The sequence below is a fragment of the Tachyglossus aculeatus genome, chromosome 23, assembly GCF_015852505.1.
Source record: "Tachyglossus aculeatus isolate mTacAcu1 chromosome 23, mTacAcu1.pri, whole genome shotgun sequence".
Lineage (NCBI taxonomy): Eukaryota > Metazoa > Chordata > Mammalia > Monotremata > Tachyglossidae > Tachyglossus > Tachyglossus aculeatus.
Genome location: NC_052088.1, coordinates 37,394,584 through 37,412,747, shown reverse-complemented (window position 1 = coordinate 37,412,747; position 18,164 = coordinate 37,394,584). Strand labels below are relative to the sequence as shown.

General features: G+C 51.5%; 1 protein-coding gene across 1 annotated transcript in view; it reads right to left on the bottom strand.

The window, feature by feature from the left end:
- Positions 1 to 4,199: 4,199 nt before the first annotated feature.
- NUDT14 (nudix hydrolase 14) overlaps positions 4,200 to 18,164 on the bottom strand; it is an 86,792-nt gene continuing 72,827 nt past the window's right edge. Inside the window, exons 4-5 of the mRNA XM_038765845.1 lie at positions 13,565 to 13,811; positions 4,200 to 4,622 (exon numbers count right to left, since the gene is read on the bottom strand). Coding sequence (XP_038621773.1) covers positions 4,358 to 4,622; positions 13,565 to 13,811 — 512 coding nt within the window. The 3' untranslated portion in view covers positions 4,200 to 4,357. The remainder of the gene's footprint in view (positions 4,623 to 13,564; positions 13,812 to 18,164) is intronic.

Sequence of the window (18,164 nt, the reverse complement as noted above, 5' to 3'; positions counted from 1 at the left end):
CGGGATTCGAACCCATGACCTCTGACTCCAAAGCCCGTGCTATTGCCACTGAGCCACGCTGCTTCTACAAGGTGATCAGGTTGTCCCCCGGGGGGCTCACAGTCTTAATCCCCATTTTACAGATGAGGTAACTGAGGCGCAGAGAAGTTAAGTGACTTGCCCAAAGTCACACAGCTGACAATTGGCAGAGTTGGGATTTGAACCCATGACCTCTGACTCCAAAGCCCAGGCTCTTTCCCCTGAGCCACGCTGCTTCACATGGACACACACACACTGACACACACGGACACAAATACTGCTACTTACATCTGAAATTCGACTCACCTAAACTGTGAGCCTCACGTGGGACGGGCACTGTGTCCAACCCGACTAGCTTGTATCTCCCCAGCGCTTAGTACAGTGTTTGGTTCATAGTAAGCACTTAACAAATACCTTAATTGTTTATTTATGATTATGGTTATTATTATTACACATAAACACACAGATACTCACACAGGCCTACACAAATATACACCCTCACGGACGCACCAGCAGACGCTCAAGGACTCAACGGATATGGAAATCCAAGCTGTTGGCCAAGGGCCCCATGGCAAGAGAAGCAGCGTGGTTTAGTGGAAAGAGCACGGGGTTGGGAGTCAGAGGTTGTGGGTTCTAATTCCCACTCCGCCACTTGTCTGCTGTGTGACTTTGGGCAAGTCACTTCACTTCTCTGTGCCTCAGTTACCTCATCTGTAAAATGGGGATTAAGTCCGTGAGTCCCACGTGGGACAACCTAATTACCTTGTATCTATCCCAGCACTTAGAACAGTGCTTGGCACATAGTAAGCGCTTAACTAATGCTTAACTAACTAATTCTGACGATTTTGACACCTGTCTACATGTTCTGTTTTGTTGTCTGTCTCCCGCTTCTATACCGTGAGCCCGTTGTTGGGTAGGGACTGTCTCTATATGTTGCCGACTTGTTCATTCATTCATTCAATCGTATTTATTGAGCGCTTACTGTGTGCAGAGCACTGTACAAGTCCAAGTTGGCAACATATAGAGATGGTCCCTACCCAACAGTGGGCTCACAGTCTAGAAGGGGGAGACAGAGAACAAAACAAAACATATTAACATACTTACCAAACACTTAATACAGTGCTCTGCACACAGAAAGTGCTCAATAAATATGATTGAATGAGTGAATGAACTAATACCATTATTATTATTATTATTATTATTATTATTAATGAAGATATTGTGTATCAAGCCTATACTATTGCTTTTCCTGAGCGATTTCACGTTGGCCCCCTCTAGCCCTGAGGGGTGGACCGAACACTCCCCATTTTACAGATGGATAAAGTGAAGCCCAGAGAGGTTAAATGACTTGCTGAGGTTACTCAGCAAGGTAGGGGTCAAGCTGGGACTTGATGGAAGGTCTCCTGTCTCCATTAATAATAATAATCATCATAATGGCATTTGCTAAGTGCTTATTATGTGTCACTGTACTAAGTGCTGACACTACACTAAGCGCTTTGGTATTTTTTGAGTGCTTACTCTGTGCAGAGCACTGTCCTAAGCACTTGGAAGAGTCCCTCTGGACTCTAAGCTCTTGGCGGACAGGGAATGTGCCTGTTATATTGTTCTACTGTACTTTCCCAAGTGCTTAGTATGGTGCTTTGCACACGGAAAGCGCTCAATAAATACAATTGACTGACTACAATGCAGCTGAATTAGGAGATACAGTCCCAGCTCACAGCATTCTCACGCTTGTCATGAGGCTGTGGCTCAATGGGGCTGTGGTGATCAATCAATCAATCAATCAATCGTATTTATTGAGCACTTACTGTGTGCAGAGCACTGTACTAAGCGCTTGGGAAGCACAAGTTGGCAACATATAGAGACAGTCCCTACCCAACAGTGGGCTCACAGTCTAGAAGGGGGAATTTCTGATTTCTGCCATCCTGCCCGGGGCCACCCAACATGGGGTCCCTATGGTGGATGGGGGCGGGGTGGGGGGTGGCGGTGACTCCAGAGAAGCTGGGATGCCTTCGAGAAGCAGTGGTTAGAGCTCGGGCCTACGAGTCAGAAGGTCCTGGGTTCTAGTCCCGGCTCTGCCACGTGTCTGCTGTGTGACCTCGGGCAAGTCATTTCACTTCTCTGGGCCTCAGTTAGGTCATCTGTCAAATGGGGATTAAGACCGTGAGCCCCACGTGGGACACGGACTGTGTCTAAACTGATTAGCTTCTATCTGCCCCAGTGCTTAGATTGGTGCCAGGCACATAGTAAGCATTTAACGAATACCACAATTATTATTATTATTATTATTATTATTATTATTATCATTATTATTATTATTATTCCTTCTCAGGCCAGCCCAGGGAGTGTCTCTTCTCTCCTCCAAGAAGCCTTCCCTGATTAAGCCCTCCTCTCCTCTTCTCCCACTTTCGTCTGTCACTCTCATTTGCTCCCCTAATTCATTGCCTTTGTGGAGATTGTACTATATACTATATAGTAGTATAGTATATAGTATCCTGTATATATGTATACATATATGTATACATATGTAGTACAATATGTGGAGATTGTACTATATACTATATAGTAGTATATAGTAGCTATAGTAGTATAGTAGTAGTAGTATAGTATATAGTATCCTGTATATATGTATATATGTTTGTACGTATTTATTACTCTATTTATTTTACTTGTACATATTTATTCTATTTTATTTTATTAATATGTTTTGTTTTGCCATCTGTCTCCCCCTCCTAGACTGTGAGCCCACTGTTGGGTAGGGACCGTCTCTATAAGTTGCCAACTTGTACTTCCCAAGCACTTAGTACAGTGCTCTGCACACAGTAAGCGCTCAATAAATATGATTGAATGAATGAATTATTCTCTGTGCCTCCGTTACGTCATCTGTAAAATGGGGATGACGACTGTGAGCCCCACGGGGGACAACCTGATTACCTTGTATCTACCCCAGTGCTATGAACAGTGCTTGGCACATAGTAAATGCTTAACAAATACCATAATGATAATAATAATTGTTATTACATATACACATTCACCACTTGGCCCTGGCCCTGAATCAGGCAGAAACTCCTCACCCTGGGCTTCAAGGCTGTCCATCACCTCACCCCCTCCTACCTCACCTCCCTTCTCTCCTTCTCCAGCCCAGCCCGCACCCTCTGCTCCTCTGCTGCTAATCTCCTCACCATGCCTCATTCTCGCCTGTCCTGCCGTCAACCCCCGGCCCACGTCATGCCCCGGGCCTGGAATGCCCCCAATCCCTCTGCCCATCCGCCAAGCTCGCTCTCTTCCTCCCTTCAAGGCCCTACTGAGAGCTCACCTCCTCCAGGAGGCCTTCCCAGACTGAGCCCCCTCCTTCCTCTCCCCCTCACCCCCCTCTTCCCCCATCTTACCTCCTTCCCTTCCCCACAGCACCTGTATATATGTATATATTTTTGTACATATTAATTATTCTATTTGTTTATTTATTTTACTTGTACATATCTATTCTATTTATTTTATTTTGTTAATATGTTTGGTTTTGTTCTCTGTCTCCCCCTTCTAGACTGTGAGCCCACTGTTGGGTAGGGACTGTCTCTATATGTTGCCAACTTGTACTTCCCAAGCGCTTAGTACAGTGCTCTGCACACAGTAAGTGCTCAATAAATACGATTGATTGATTGATTGATTGGGAGAGGGGCTGCCAGGTAGCCAGGGTGGTTGAGGCTACAGACAGGGAGGGTGAGGCACAGAGGCCACTCATCCACTGACCGTGTGCCAGGAGTCCGAGACCAAACCCTGCAGGATGTTTGGTGGCTGACCCCCGGGGCTGAGGCCGTGCAGGTGATGGCCCCTCTCTCCGGCCTGGAGACACGCCCCCTCCCCACCTCTCCCCTGTGTCTCCCAGATCACCGGGTTTGGTAGCTGACCATGGCCACCGTGCCGCCACCCGCGTCTGTGGTCTGGATGACGACCCAACTCCATTCTAGGCCCGCCTTCTTGCCCACCCAGGTCGCCTCTCCGATGGGTATGGCTGATACCAGGACCAGCCCGGTCTGCAGGGGGGAGAAGTTGGGAAAAGCTCTTGGAAAATCCCAGAAGCACAGCTCCTCGGGAAAGTTGGCCTTGGCCATGTCTATCTCTTGGCCACCCGATCAATCGGGGAGTTCCCGGGCCTAGAAGGAAGGACCATTGTTTTCCAGGTGTCCACTGCTGTGCTTTTATTTCCCCAACCCTGACAAGGCTTCAACCGAGCCCTGCCTCCTGACTTTCCTTCTGCGAGGTCCTAGGGTTTTTCACACCTCCAGGGACCCCCAGGCTCCCACTTCTGGGGGCTGGAAGGGGGAGGGCCTGGGAAGAAGGTCTATATCTGGGTGGGCGCCAGCGGGGATGGGGATGGGGCGGGTGGGGGGAAGGTGCTGTGGAACCACGTGAAGCCGAAGATGACGCCCATGGTCTTGGAGAACTTCTCGTCATAGGCAAAGGCCAGGGACTCCCGCAGGGGGATGTTCACCACCTCAATCAGCTCCCCTTCCTCGGGCCGCCCTCCGCCTTCGCCCACCTTCATGGAATCCGTCACTTCTGCATAAAACATGGTCTGGGTCGATCCTGTCACGCCAACTCCCGACCTAAAGGGGAGATCGTCATGTTAGAGAGCCCTGGATGGCTTGGATGGGGATGGGGAGAGCACTGGCCTCTAGCTAATCCCTGTGCTGGGAATGCCCGCCGCTCTCCTCTTCGGCCTGCTCAGTCCCTTCCATCCTTAAATAATAATAATAATAATACTGATGGCATTTGTTAAGCGCTTACTATGTGCAAAGCACTGTTCTAAGTGCTGGGGGGGATACGTGGTGATCAGATTGTCCCACGCGGGGCTCACAGTCTTAATCCCCGTTTTACAGATGAGGGAACTGAGGCTCCGAGAAGTTAAGTGACTTGCCCAAGGTCACACAGCAGGCATGTGGCAGAGCCGGAATTCGAACCCATGACCTCTGACTCCAAAGCCCATGCTCTTTCCACTGAGCCACGCTGCTTCCCAAAGTGCTTCTTAAAGCGCTACTCCGATATTGCCTCCTGCAAGAAGTCTTCTTAGATTTGTCCATAGACAATCCTATCCACTGAAAGTCTCCAGTCACCTAATAGTAGTAGTAGTAGCAGCAGTAGTGGGAGTAATATTTATTGAGCTCCCTCTGTGTACAAGGCACTGTATTGAGCTCTTGGAAGACACAACCGAAACCCAAGACACAGTCTTTGTCTGCAAGGAGGTAACGCTCCAACAGGGAGAACTGGACAGAGAATTTTTGGCTACGAGAATGAGCCCAAGTGCTGAGGATGGGCACGCCAACTTGTACTTCCCAAGTACTTGGTACAGTGCTCTGCACACAGTAAGTGCTCAATAAATACGATTGAATGACTGAAGGAAGGTGGAAACAAAGAAATGCACCCATATCAGCTGAAGGGTTGTTAAGAAACTCAGTACTGTTCAGTAGTCAGGACAGGCTGACCTCTCGTTTCCAGAAATCCGGTACAAATCCAGTTTCCCTGCCCCGAGGTCTGGGGTCTGTGTCTTTTATGCTCCCACGGAGCAATTCTGGGCACCAAGAGACCTGAGTCGGGAGTGAAGCCTTCGGACTGAACGGACACCCAGGGCGCTCTGCCAGGTGACCAGGTGAGCGGCCAAGGCTGTCGTGGCTACCAAGGCAACTGGCCTCTGGGTCATGACGCTCTGACGCGGCACGGGCACTGTGCTACGCTCCTTTGGCTGTGAATGGAGCTTGCGGGTCAAATGCCTCAATGTGTATTCGGTTGTGGGCTGCACCCCTGCTTCCCGATTATCTCGTGGCACTCCAGCCCCCATGGAACTACAACCGGCAGGGAAGAGAGCGGGGATGGGCATGGCCCACGATACCAGCACTACAATTCATTCTTTTCTAGAGATTCTCAGTTCCAAAGTCTCAATCCCAAATCCTCCTCCGCCCTCGCTGACAGGAGACTGGACAGGGAATGCGTCTACCAGCTCGGCTCTATTAATAACGATAGCATTTATTAAGTGCTTACTATGTGCAAAGCACCGTTCTAAGCGCAGGGGAGGTTACACGGTGATCAGGTTGGCCCACGGGGGGATCACAGTCTTCATCCCCATTTTACAGATGAGGTAACTGAGGCACAGAGAAGTTAAGTGACTTGCCCAAAGCCACCCAGCTGGCAATTGGCGGAGCTGGGATTTGAACCCATGACCTCTGACTCCGAAGCCCGGGCTCTTTCCACTGAGCCACACTGCTTCCACTCATTCATTCATTCAATTGTATTTATTGAGCGCTTACTGTGTGCAGAGCGCTGTACTAAGTGCTTGGGAAGTACAATTCAGCAACAAACAGAGACAATCCCTGCCCACAACGGGCTCACAGTCTTCCAAGCTCTTGGTACAATGTTCTGCACACAGGAAAAGCTCAATAAATTTGACTGATTGACTGATCCCCATGACAAGATGTGCCTATTTATCTAGCGCTTCCTCTGCACAGAACACTGTACTGAGCACTTGGAAGAGCACAAAAGAGTTAACGGACACAGCCCCTGCCCCTGAAGGCTCTTGCAATCCAGCGAAAGAGATAGGGCTGCTGTGTGTTTTGGACGGTTAGCCCCTGGGTGCGTGGGGACGGTGCCCCCTCCTCTTCTATCGGCTTAGTGGAGAGAACACAGACTTGGGAGTCAGAGGTCATGAGTTCTAATCCCTACTCCGCCATTTGTCAGCTGTGTGACTTTGGTCAAGTCACTTCCCTTCTCTGCTCCTCAGTTCCCTCATCTGTAAAATGGGGATTAAAACTGTGAGCCCCACTTGGGACAACCTGATAACCTTGTATCTACCCCAGTGCTTAGAACAGTGCTTGGCACATAGTAAACACTTAATACTATTATTATTATTCTTATTGCCCCCATCTCGGCCCCTCTCCCAGCCAGGCGGGATCTGGTAGCCAGAGGAGGGGCTTCTTGTTTCTGGCCGGGCCCCACGGCGTCTCCCCACCCCCCGCCAGCCGGTTTCTGAGCTCTGACCTTCGGCTCTGGTCACCGGTATTGAAGCAAACACTTCCTCTCGGGCTCTTCTCATCCCTGTCTTATCTCCCGCCAACACTTTCCTGTTCGCCCGCCGGCTCGCTGAGGACCTTCTCGGGCCCGGGCTTTGGTATTTTTCTTTCAGCCTCTCCTCCTCCTCCTCTTGCTGCTGCTACTGCTCCCCTCCCCCTTTCTACGGGACCCCTCGACGTGTCCCACATTGTTGTCTGTACATTTTCTCTTCCTCAGTTTCCTGCGACACGTCTGACTTGAACGGGGCTGCTCTCCCACCGGCCCCTCTACGCCCGTTCTGGCCGGTGGCAGAGCTCTCTGTCCGGCATCCTAAGCACTTAGGGAAGACGCCACAAATGGAGAGGTTGGCACAAGAGTGTGTATGTGTGCGGCTGATCAATGCTGGGGGAAACACAAACACACACACACAGACTGCCCCCATTGTGCTGTTGCGCTGGCAGTGTCTCCTCCAAGAGGCCTTCCCCTATCCGCCCTCCCTCTGCATCGACAGCGTGGCTCAGTGGAAAGAGCCCGGGCTTTGGAGTCCGAGTTCATGGGATCAAATCCCGGCTCTGCCAATTGTCAGCTGTGTGACTTTGGGCAAGTCACTTCACTTCCCTGTGCCTCAGTTACCTCATCTGTAAAAAATGGGGATTGAGACTGTGAGCCCCCTGTGGGGCAACCTGATCACCTTGTAACCTCCCCAGTGCTTAGAACGGTGCTTTGCACATAGCAACCGCTTAATAAATGCCATTATTATTATATTTGGCTGTATATTAATCAATGACATTTACTGAACATTTACTGTGTACAGAGCACTGTACTGTTTGGGAGAGTACAATACAACAGAATTAGCAGACCCGTTCCCTGCCCATAATAGCCCTACAGTCTGGAGGAGGAGCCAGACAGTCTAGAGACTGTGACCAACCTAATTTGCTTGTATCCACCCCAGCACTTAGTACAGTGCCTGGCACACAGTAAGCGCTTAACAAGTGCCACGGTTATTATTAGAGGATGAGCTTACAGTCTAGCACGATACTGAAGACCTTCATTTTGTTCTGAAGCCTATGGTCACCACGCTCCATGCTCTTCCAGGCTCTCCTTCAGCCCTGCCCCTCTTGCTTATCCACTCTCTTCTCCCACCCAACCCCAGCTCATACTCTTTGTTCCCCTGATGACAACCTACTTATTGTGCTTCATTCTCATATAATAATAATAATAATAATAATAATAATGGCATTTGTTAAGCACTTTCCATGTGCAAAGCTCATTCAAGTACTAAGCGCTTCTCCTGCCTCCGAACACTTGCTAATCTCCTGTTCTCCCGCCTGGAATTCCCTCTTGGCTTCTCCTTGTGGGCAGGGATACCAACTCTATTGTACTGTCCCCTCCCAAGCACTTAGTACAGTGCTCTGCACTTAGTAAATGCTCAACTGATCGTTTGATAAATCACCCAGACTCTGGCATTCTCTCCATCTTCAAAGCCCTTCTGAAATCAGAAGGCCTTCCTCCAGAAGGCCTTCCCCAATTAATTTTCCTCCTCCCTTATGTCATACCCCCGCCGAAACCACCAGCTAGAGACTTCAGTGCCAACTCAACACTTACACATTCACACCCACACTTGGCACTTCTTCACAAACCAACTTATTCCCCCTCCATGGAAGTACTTATTCATCTGTATATCCAACTTTCTTTTTCTCCTCTTTCATCTGAAATTATTCTGTGTCTGTCTCCCTTGCAAGATTGCAACCTCTTTGAGAGCAGGGATTGTTGTCTTCTTTTGTCCTCTCCCAGGTGCTCGGCACAGTGCTCGGACCCCAACGGGTGCTCGGAAAACACTATTGGTAGTCGACTGATGAAACGAAAAGGTGAGCTGGCCTTTCGGACTCCATTTTCTATGTCCCTGTCTGTTGTGAGCCGGTGAGCTGCCTAGGTAGCAGAATTCCGAGATGGAGTTCAAGCTCAAGCTGCGGGCTCGTTGTGCACAGGGGACGTGTCTACCGACTCTGTTATCTGTACTCTCCCAAGCGCTCAGTACAGTGCTCTGCACACGGTAAGCGCTCAATAAATACCATTGATTCCTTGATTGATGGGCTGGCCTTGACGGGCTGACACGTTCCTTCAGGTTTCTTCAGACTTCACTGGCCCTCGGCAGCTGGCCAACTCAACAAGGTAGGGTGCCGTCACATACGTGTCTTCTGGGTTCCTACCGCAAGAGCCCTGTCACCCCCAGGAAATGACTCAGATAACGGTCTGGAGGACTTTGCTTGATGCTCCTGGGTGTGGTTGAGTGGGAGGAGTTTTCCTGGCTCCTCCACTTGACTGCTGTGTGACCCTGGGCAAATCACTTAACTTCTCTGTGCCCCAGTTTCATCATCTGTAGAACGGGGATTCAACACCTGTTCTCCCTCCCCTTCAGACTGTGTCCCACTTCCCTCCTTCAGGAGGTCTTCCCAGACTGAGCCCCCTTTTCTTCTGCTCCTCATTCATTCATTCATTCAATCATATTTATTGAGCACTTACTGTGTGCAGAGCACTGTACTAAGCACTTGGGAAGTACAAGTTGGCAACATATAGAGACGGTCCCTTCCCAACAGTGGGCTCACAGTTTAGAAGGGGGAGACAGACAACAAAACAAAACATATTAACAAAATAAAATAAATAGAATAAATATGTACAAGTAAAATAAATAAATAAATAGAGTAATAAATATGTACAAACATATATACATATATACAGGTGCTGTGGGGAGGGGAAGGAAGTAAGGCAGGGGGAATGGGGAGGGGGAGGAGGGGGAGAGGAAGGAGGGGGCTCAGTTTGGGAAGGCCTAAGAGCTTACTATGTGCCAAGCACTGTTCTAAGCACTGGGATAGATATAAGGTTATCAGGTTGTCCCACATGGAGCTCACAGTCTTAATCCCCGTTGTACAGATGAGGGAACTGAGGCACTGAGAAGTGAAGTGATTTGTCCAAAGTCACACAGCCGATACGTGGCGGAGCCGGTATTAGAACCCACAACCTCTGATTCCCAAGACCGTGCTCTTTGCACTAAGCCATCCTCCTCCTCCTTCTCCTCCTCCTCCTTCTCCTCCTCCTCCTCTTCCTCCTCCTCCTCCTCCTCTTCCTCCTCCTCCTCCTCCTCCTCCTCTTATATGCATAATTATTATATGCATAATTATATGCATAATAATACCATAATCATTATTTGCAACCTTTGAGTTGCGAAAAGCCCAACAGAATTCTCCCATCTGTCCCCAGCCTCCAGAGAAGACAGTCTGCACAAACCAACATTCTTCCCCTCTATGGAAGCGCTTGTTCAGCCATATCCACCTTTCTTTTCTCCTCTTCCGCCTGAAATTATTCTGTGTCTGTCTCCCTTGCTAGACTGCAACCTCTTTGAGAGCAGGGATTGTGTCTTCTATTGTCCTCTCCCAAGTGCTCAAAACAGTGCTCAGAGAACACTAATGGTGGCGGACTGATGAAATGAAAGGGTGCGCTGGCCATTGAACAGTGCTTCCAGTGCTTGGAACAGTGCTTTCCACATAGTGAGTGCTTAACAAATGCCACTATTATTATTATTATTATTTTGACTCCATTTTCGGGGTCAGTCTGCACTCCAGCCCCGATCCTGACCCTCAGGGCAGAGGGCTTCCTTCCTTCCTTCATTCATTCATTCAATCATATTTATTGGGCACTCACTGTGTGCAGAGGACTGTACTAAGCGCTTGGAAAACACGTTACAGCAATAGAGAGAGACAATCCCTTCCCACAACGGGTCAGCTGGGGCCCATGTGGTCCTGTCTTGGGAAGACCCTCCCCTCGCCCGCAGCGCCGGGAGGCAGCATAATCAAACCATGATTAATCATCTGTGGTCACTATTAAACGCTTGCTCCCTGCTATGCACTGTGCTAAGCACTGGGGCAGTGCAGCATGACACAGTGGATAGAGCACAGGCTTGGGAGTCAGAAGGTCATGGGTTCAAATCCCGGCTCTGCCACTTGCCTGCTGTGTGTGGCCTGGGGCAAGTTACTTCACTTCTCCGTGTCTCAGTTACCTCATCTGGAAAACGGGGATTGGGACTGTGAGCCCCACGTGGGACAGGGACTGTGTCCAGCCCAATTTGCTTGTATGCTCTCTAGCGCTTAGTACAGTGCCTGGCACATAGTAAGTGTTGAACAAACACTACAATTATTATTATTATTATTATTACAAGGTAAGGCAGCAGAAGAAGGACCCAGAAAGCCAGGGGGTCCTGGGGCTGAGGTCCCTCCCCACATACACACGTGCGACGGGGAAGCCAAGAAGCAATCGCCCGATCCCACGTGGCTTCGGGGGTAATTTCCACAGCCCTTTATGCCACTCCAAGCAGCAGGTGCAGAGGGACAAAATGGAATCGCAGCAATTAGCACCAAATTATACAGGGTTATATCGTCCTCGAACAGGTGTGCTAGCGGGCAATCTTCCTAATCGTCATATATTTTATTGTTCTGAGGCTATTAACCACTGCGCCCTGTCATAAAATGGGAAGGCAGGGAACATGGCGAGGAGGGTTTTGTGAGGCGGGTAACACCCGCCAGGAATACCACAAAGGAGGGCTCTGCTCTTTCAAGCCCTGGCGGTGTGGCTGTCCGACTCAAAAAGGGAGCCTCGTGGCTAGTGGGTCTTTGACAGAAATGCCGGTTTGCCTTTAAAAGTTCTAGCAGGATCAGAGGCTGGGAAACAACTGTTACCATGCTTGGGCAAACTCTGTTTCTAGGTGGGGTGTTGTTGGGGGGGGTCTCTCCCAACAGGAGTTTTCTTTGCCTAGAAAGGTCTGGGGGAGTCTCCTAATTGGTGGCAGGGGGATGGATGAAATAACCTGTGGGATCCCTTAGGGATGGGGCAGGGGTACATCTCCAGTTCATTTCTTGCTTCGCAGTCTGTCCAATCTGGGGACACGGGGTATCATAACTCCTCCGGGCACCCCCAAACCCTGGGAGGCTGGAGGAGGGAGAAATGGGGCGGGGGTCAGACAGAAGGATATCAGGACGAGGTCAATTTGGACTTAAGGCAGCCTGAGTGGGATGTCAAAACCCTGCCCAGCCCGAGTCACTAGGCCTTGGCTCCGGAGCAACCCCAGCCCCGGTAGCCCCTGGCTCCCTAAATGGGGCCAGCCGGGTCGGGGGGAGCCCGGGGAGCCCTTGTCTGGCTGGAAAGAATGAGTAAGAATGAGCCCATGAGGGGCTGGGATGTTGGAAGGAGGTGGAAAAAGGAGCAAGCTCTGAGTCTCCAGCAGGTGTGTCCCTGGACCATTAAGACTCATTTCTGGTTAACAGGGGGGCAGTCATTCATTCATTCATTCAATCGTATTTATTGAGCGCTTACTGTGGACAGAGCACTGTACTAAGTGCTCTGAAAGTACCATAGAGCAATAAAGAGAAACAATCCCTGCCAACAATGAACTCACAGTCCTGGGTGTGGGGGGGAGATAGACATCAAGACAAATAAACAGGCATCAATATAAATAAAATTATAAAATTATGGATATATATGGAAGTGCTGTGGGGCGGGAAGAAGGGGGAAGAGCAAAGGGAGAGTCAGGATGACACGGAAGGGAATGGGAGCAGAGGAAAAGTGGGGCTTAGTCTGGGAAGGCCTCTTGGAGGAGGTGAGCCTTCAGTAGGGCTTTGAAGGGGAGGCAGGCTTGGGGCACACATAGAGTGGCAGCGTGAAATAGAGGTCACTGGGAGGAGGGGTGCGGGGAGGAGGCCCCACAACCTCGGGTTTCCCCCTGCCAAGCTCATTCGCGCCCCATCTTGCCAGAACCCTGAGAGCTCATCAGCCGGGCCGCCAGTGGTGATTCACCCCGGCCGGCTCCCTGGGTCTCCTGTGGCTAATCCCGCAGGAAGCAGCGTCTGCCAGGACGCACAGCTGTGGCGCCCGCTCCCTTCCCCGCCGGCCGGTGCCCGTGGTCAGGCCTCCAGGGGGACGAGGCCCAGACCCTGATGGGCAGGGGACGGGGCACCAGTCTGCCTCACTCTGCCCCCAAACCTGGTGCCTGGCTCTCTGAGAGGGAGGGCCCGGGCTGGAGCCGGAGGAGGCCTGAGATCAGCCGGCCCGAGGTGGGAATCCAGGAGTCCGACGGCCTTTGGTCGGACCGGAGCGGGGGCCAACAGGTGTGGACGCTGGCAGCCAGGAAGAAGCCCAGACTCACACTTTTCCCCTTCCTCTCACCCTGGACTGGATCTCTGGGCAGGGAATGTGTCTGTTGTTGTATTGTTTTCTCCCAAGTGTTTAGTACAGTTGTTCGCACACAGTAACGCTCAATAAATACGATCAAATGGATGAACGATTCTCCCCGACCTCGTGCTCAGGACTCCACCCCACCATGCCCAAACAGGGATCACCCCATGAGATCTTTTTCGGGCCCCTCGAAATGCTGGGAAACTTGGGACCCCCGTAGGCCGAACGAGGAGATTGAGGCCTGATGACCAGCGGCAGGCCCGGTCTCTCCTCGGCTGGGACTCACTTGTACGACGTGATTCTCCTCAGGCCCGAGGCCGGAACCTGATAGCCACACTCCTCCAGGATCTCGGCGCAGGCCACCTCCTCCAGCGACAGGTCGGGCTTATCCAAGATGCCGGCGCACAACTCGTAAGTCACGCCTGCGGTGCTCGGCAGGGTCACCCCCTCCGCCCTGAGGTCCCTGGGGTCATCGGGGCCTCCGTCCGGGAAGGCTTCGGGGCACCGTCGCCCCAACTCCGCCATGTACACCGCTGGGGGACACGAGGAGAGACGGCGTGATCAGAGTTGGCCTTGCTCCCCTGTGCAGGACCCAAGTCATACAGCAAACCTCTCCTCACCCCTGGGGTCCCCCACCCCACCCCGGAGTCCCCTAAACTCGGCAGGAGGCTGAGCCTCAGCCCATCTGGGAGACCCCGTGGCCAGAGTCCCTTCTCGGTGAGTCCCTGGCCCTGGAAAGGAGCACCACACAGGGGTTCCCAATCTTGTCCAGTCTTGCTCTTGAAGGGAGGGAGTTTGGTTGGGGGGGCGGGAAGAATGAGGACAAGGATGGGGACGTTTCCCATGGGCACGGGCGTCTCAGACAGAAAGAGCAGCTTGTCTAGTTCCACCCCATCATTCGATTGGAGAAGCAGCATGGTGTAGTGGCTAGAGCCCAGGCCTGGCAATCAGAAGGTCATGGGTTCTAATCCTGGCTCCGCCACTTATAATAATAACAATGATGGCATTTATTAAGCACTTACTATGTGTGAAGCACTGTTCTAAGCGCTGGGGAGGTTACAAGGGGATCAGGTTGTCCCACAGGGGGGCTCACAGTCTTCATCCCCTTTCTCCAGTTGAGGGAACTGAGGCCCAGAGAAGTGAAGTGACTTGCCCAAAGTCACACAGCTGACAGTTGGCGGAGCCGGGATTTGAACCCATGACCTCTGACTCCAAAGCCCGGGCTCTTTCCACTGAGCCATGCTGCTTCTCATGCTTCTCACTTGTCTGCTGTTTGACCTCGGGCAGGTTGCTTTAATTCTCTGGCTCTCAGTACCCTCATCTAATAATAATAATGGCACGTATTAAGCGCTTACTATGTGCAAAGCACTGTCCTAAGCACTGGGGAGGTTACAAGGTGATCAGGTTGTCCCACAGGGGGCTCACAGTCTTAATCCCCATTTTACAGATGAGGTAACTGAGGCACAGAGAAGTTAAGTGACTTGCCCAAAGTCACACAGCTGACAATTGGCAGAGCCAGGATCTGTAAAATGTAAAATGGGGATTGAAACTGTGAGCCCCACATGGGACTGGGACTATGTCCAACCTGAGTTGCTTGTACCTACCCCGGCACATAGTAAGCGCTTAAATGTCGCTGTTATTATTATTATTATTATTGATCCACGTTATTTATTGAGCACTTATTGCATGCACAACACTGTGCTAAGCGCTAGGAACTTACTAAACTACAAGCTTCCAGGGGGCAGGGGTTCCATCTTCTACTCTTATCCTGCACCCCCACGCACGGCCCCCGGGAGACCCCACGGCCCTGTGCCTAACATCGGGCGCTCTGGCCTTCGTGAATAGAGCACAGGCCTGGGAGACTGAGTTCTAATCCCGGCTCCACCACGTGTCTGCTGTGTGACCCTGGGCAAGTCGCTTAACTTCTCTGTGCCTCAGTTCCCCTATCTGCAAAATGGTCATTAAGAGTATGAGCCCCTGAGCCCCCTCCTTCCTCTCCCCCTCCTTTCCCTCCCCATCCCCCCAGCCTTACCTCCTTCCCCTCCCCACAGCACCTGTATATATGTTTGTACAGATTTATTACTCTACTTATTTTACTTGTACATATTTACTATTCTATTTATTTTATTTTGTTAATATGTTTTGTTCTGTTGTCTGTCTCTCCCTTCTAGACTGTGAACCTGCTGTTGGGTAGGGACCGTCTCTATACGTTGCCAACTTGTACTTCCCAAGCGCTTAGTACAGTGCTCTGCACACAGTAAGTGCTCAATAAATACAATTGAATGAATGAATGAATGAATGTGGGACAGGGACTAGGTCCAACCTGATTAACTTCATCTACCCCAGTGCTTAAAACCATGCTTAGCACATAGTAAGCCTTTAACGAGTACCATGATTATTAATTATTATTCTTCTTCCTCCCGCCCCCCACCAGGCCTTAATAATAATAATAATAATAATAATAATAATGTCATTTATTAAGTGCTTACTATGTGCAAAGCACTGTTCTAAGTGCTGGGGAGGTTACAAGATGATCAGGTTGTCCCCCGGGGGCTCACAGTCTTCATCCCCATTTTACAGATGAGGGAACTGAGGCCCAGAGAAGTGAAGTGACTTGCCCAAAGTCACACAGCTGACAAGTGGTCGAGCTGGGATTTGAACCCATGACCTCTGACTCCAAATCCTGGGCTCTTTCCCCTGAGCCACACTGCTTCTCATAGGCCTTCCACCATAGGCCAGATCTATGGACCCCAGGTGCAACTGGGGTGGGAACAAGCGGTGGAAGCCAGCACCTGGAACTTTCATTCATTCAATCATATTTACTGAGCGCTTACTGTGTGCAGAGCACTGTACTAAGCTCTTGGGAAAGTACATTACAATAATCAGTGACATTCCCTGCCCACAACTAGCTCACAGTCTAGAGGGAACTCCGTGGCTGCCTCCAGGCCCAGAAATCCTGGAAAAAAGGTTGGCCCTGTGCTGGGCTCACGGCGGGAAAGACCCTCTGCTCTTGGGACTGAACAGGCTCAGGAAACGTTGGGAAGAGTGGCCCCTGCCCTGCACGCTTTGGGAGCTGGTGGCCCTAGGCCCCACCCCCTCCTCTTCCGCCCAGCCACCCCCCTTGGGAGCCCTCCAGGGTCACTGTTTTCCATGTCTGTGGAATCGGGGAGGGCGGGGGGGGGGGGTGGTCAGCCAGACCACTTTACCCAACAAAAGGCTGGGACCCCATCTCCTGCACCCCCGGCCCTGAGCACGAGTGGGATGGGGTAGACCAGAGAGGCAAGCAGGGCCCGGGGTCTTCCTCTCTGGGCCGAGAATTTCGGTCTCCCTGCGGTGACGTAACCGATTCCATGGCTTCGGCAGCTGTCCTGGGACGTGCTGGCCCCTGTGCCACCACCCCCCCTCCACTCCCCCGACTTCCCACCTGTTGGACCCTCCTCCTCCCGTGACCCATCCTCAAACCCGGGGCTCCCCAGAATGGCTGCGGACCACCAGCTTCAGCTGTCCACTCACCCTGCCCCACCTGTCAGGCCCTCCCCTCCCCTGACCTTGGGGCACAGCTGCTGGAGCCCCCCGACCCCGTGCTACAGTCAGGGCCTGTATGGCAAAGCGTGGGCCCGGGAGTAGTTTACATGGACTCATGTCCACACACACACACAGACACACAGACACACACACACAGGCACACCCGTGCACATGAGCACCGAAAGAAGGAGGAAGGTGTGGAGTAGCAGAACTCCCAGCCCCATCTTGGAGATGGAGAAAAACTGGGCCCCAAGAGGTGGAGCACTGTGGAGGAAGTCCTACAGCCAGATCGAGGCACAGCAGAGAGCTGTGCTCTTCAGGTGAGAAACCGGATTAAGGCGCAGACTGCCCGGCTGCCCGGATCGCAGCGTTGGGTGGCTTTCTGAGAAGCCAATGGCCTCACGTTGGAGCTACAGGACCCTAACCTGCAGTTGAGCGGTGCTTCTTGTGCCACCTTTCCCATCCTATGCCCTGGTCCCTCCATCACCTTGAGCCCAGCTCCCTTCGCCACCCTGGGCCCTGTTCCCTCTGCCAGTCTATGCCCTGCTCCCTCTATCACCCCAGGCCCTGCTCCCTCTGCCATCCCTTCCCCGGGTCCACCTGCCATTTTGTGCCCAGGTTCCTCCGCCACCCTGCAACCCGTTTCCTTCGTCACCCTGCATGCTGCTCCCTCTGCCATCCCGTGCCGTGCTCCCTCTGCCATCCTGAACCCTGCTCCCTCCACCTTCTTGCACCCTGTCCAAATCCTCGTCAGGGTCCAGGGACTGGCTCTGGCCACCAGCTGATAAAATAGGATAGATAGAGTGACAGAAATGAGGAAAGGGTTGGAAACAGATCCTATGGGAAGAGGATTTGGGGTGTTTCACCTGGGGAAGAGAAAGCTGAGGGGAGATGGAATCCCAGCCTGAAACCCCATGCAGATTTCTGGGTGGCAATTGTTTCCTAGTGTTCTCTGTTTCCCCTGGGGATGCCACAGGAGGAAATGGGCTGGGTTTTAAGCAGGAGGGATTGTGGGGGGTTTTTTTTTGCTTTTTATGGTATTTGTTAAGCACTCACTATGTGTCAGACACTGTACTAAGTGCTGTATGGTATTTGCTAAGCACTTACTATGTGTCAGACACTGTACTAAGTGCTGGGGTAGATCCAAGCTAATCAGGTTGGACACAGTCCCTGTCCCACATGGGGCTCAGTCTAAATCCCCATTTTACAGAGGAGACAACTGAGTCCCAGAGAATTGAAGTGACTTACCCAAGGTCATAGGGCAGGCAAGGGGCAAAGCAGGGATTAGAACCCAAGTCCTCTAACTGGTTGGACACAAGGAAGAGTTTCCTGACCATCAGGGAGATGATACCCACCAAACA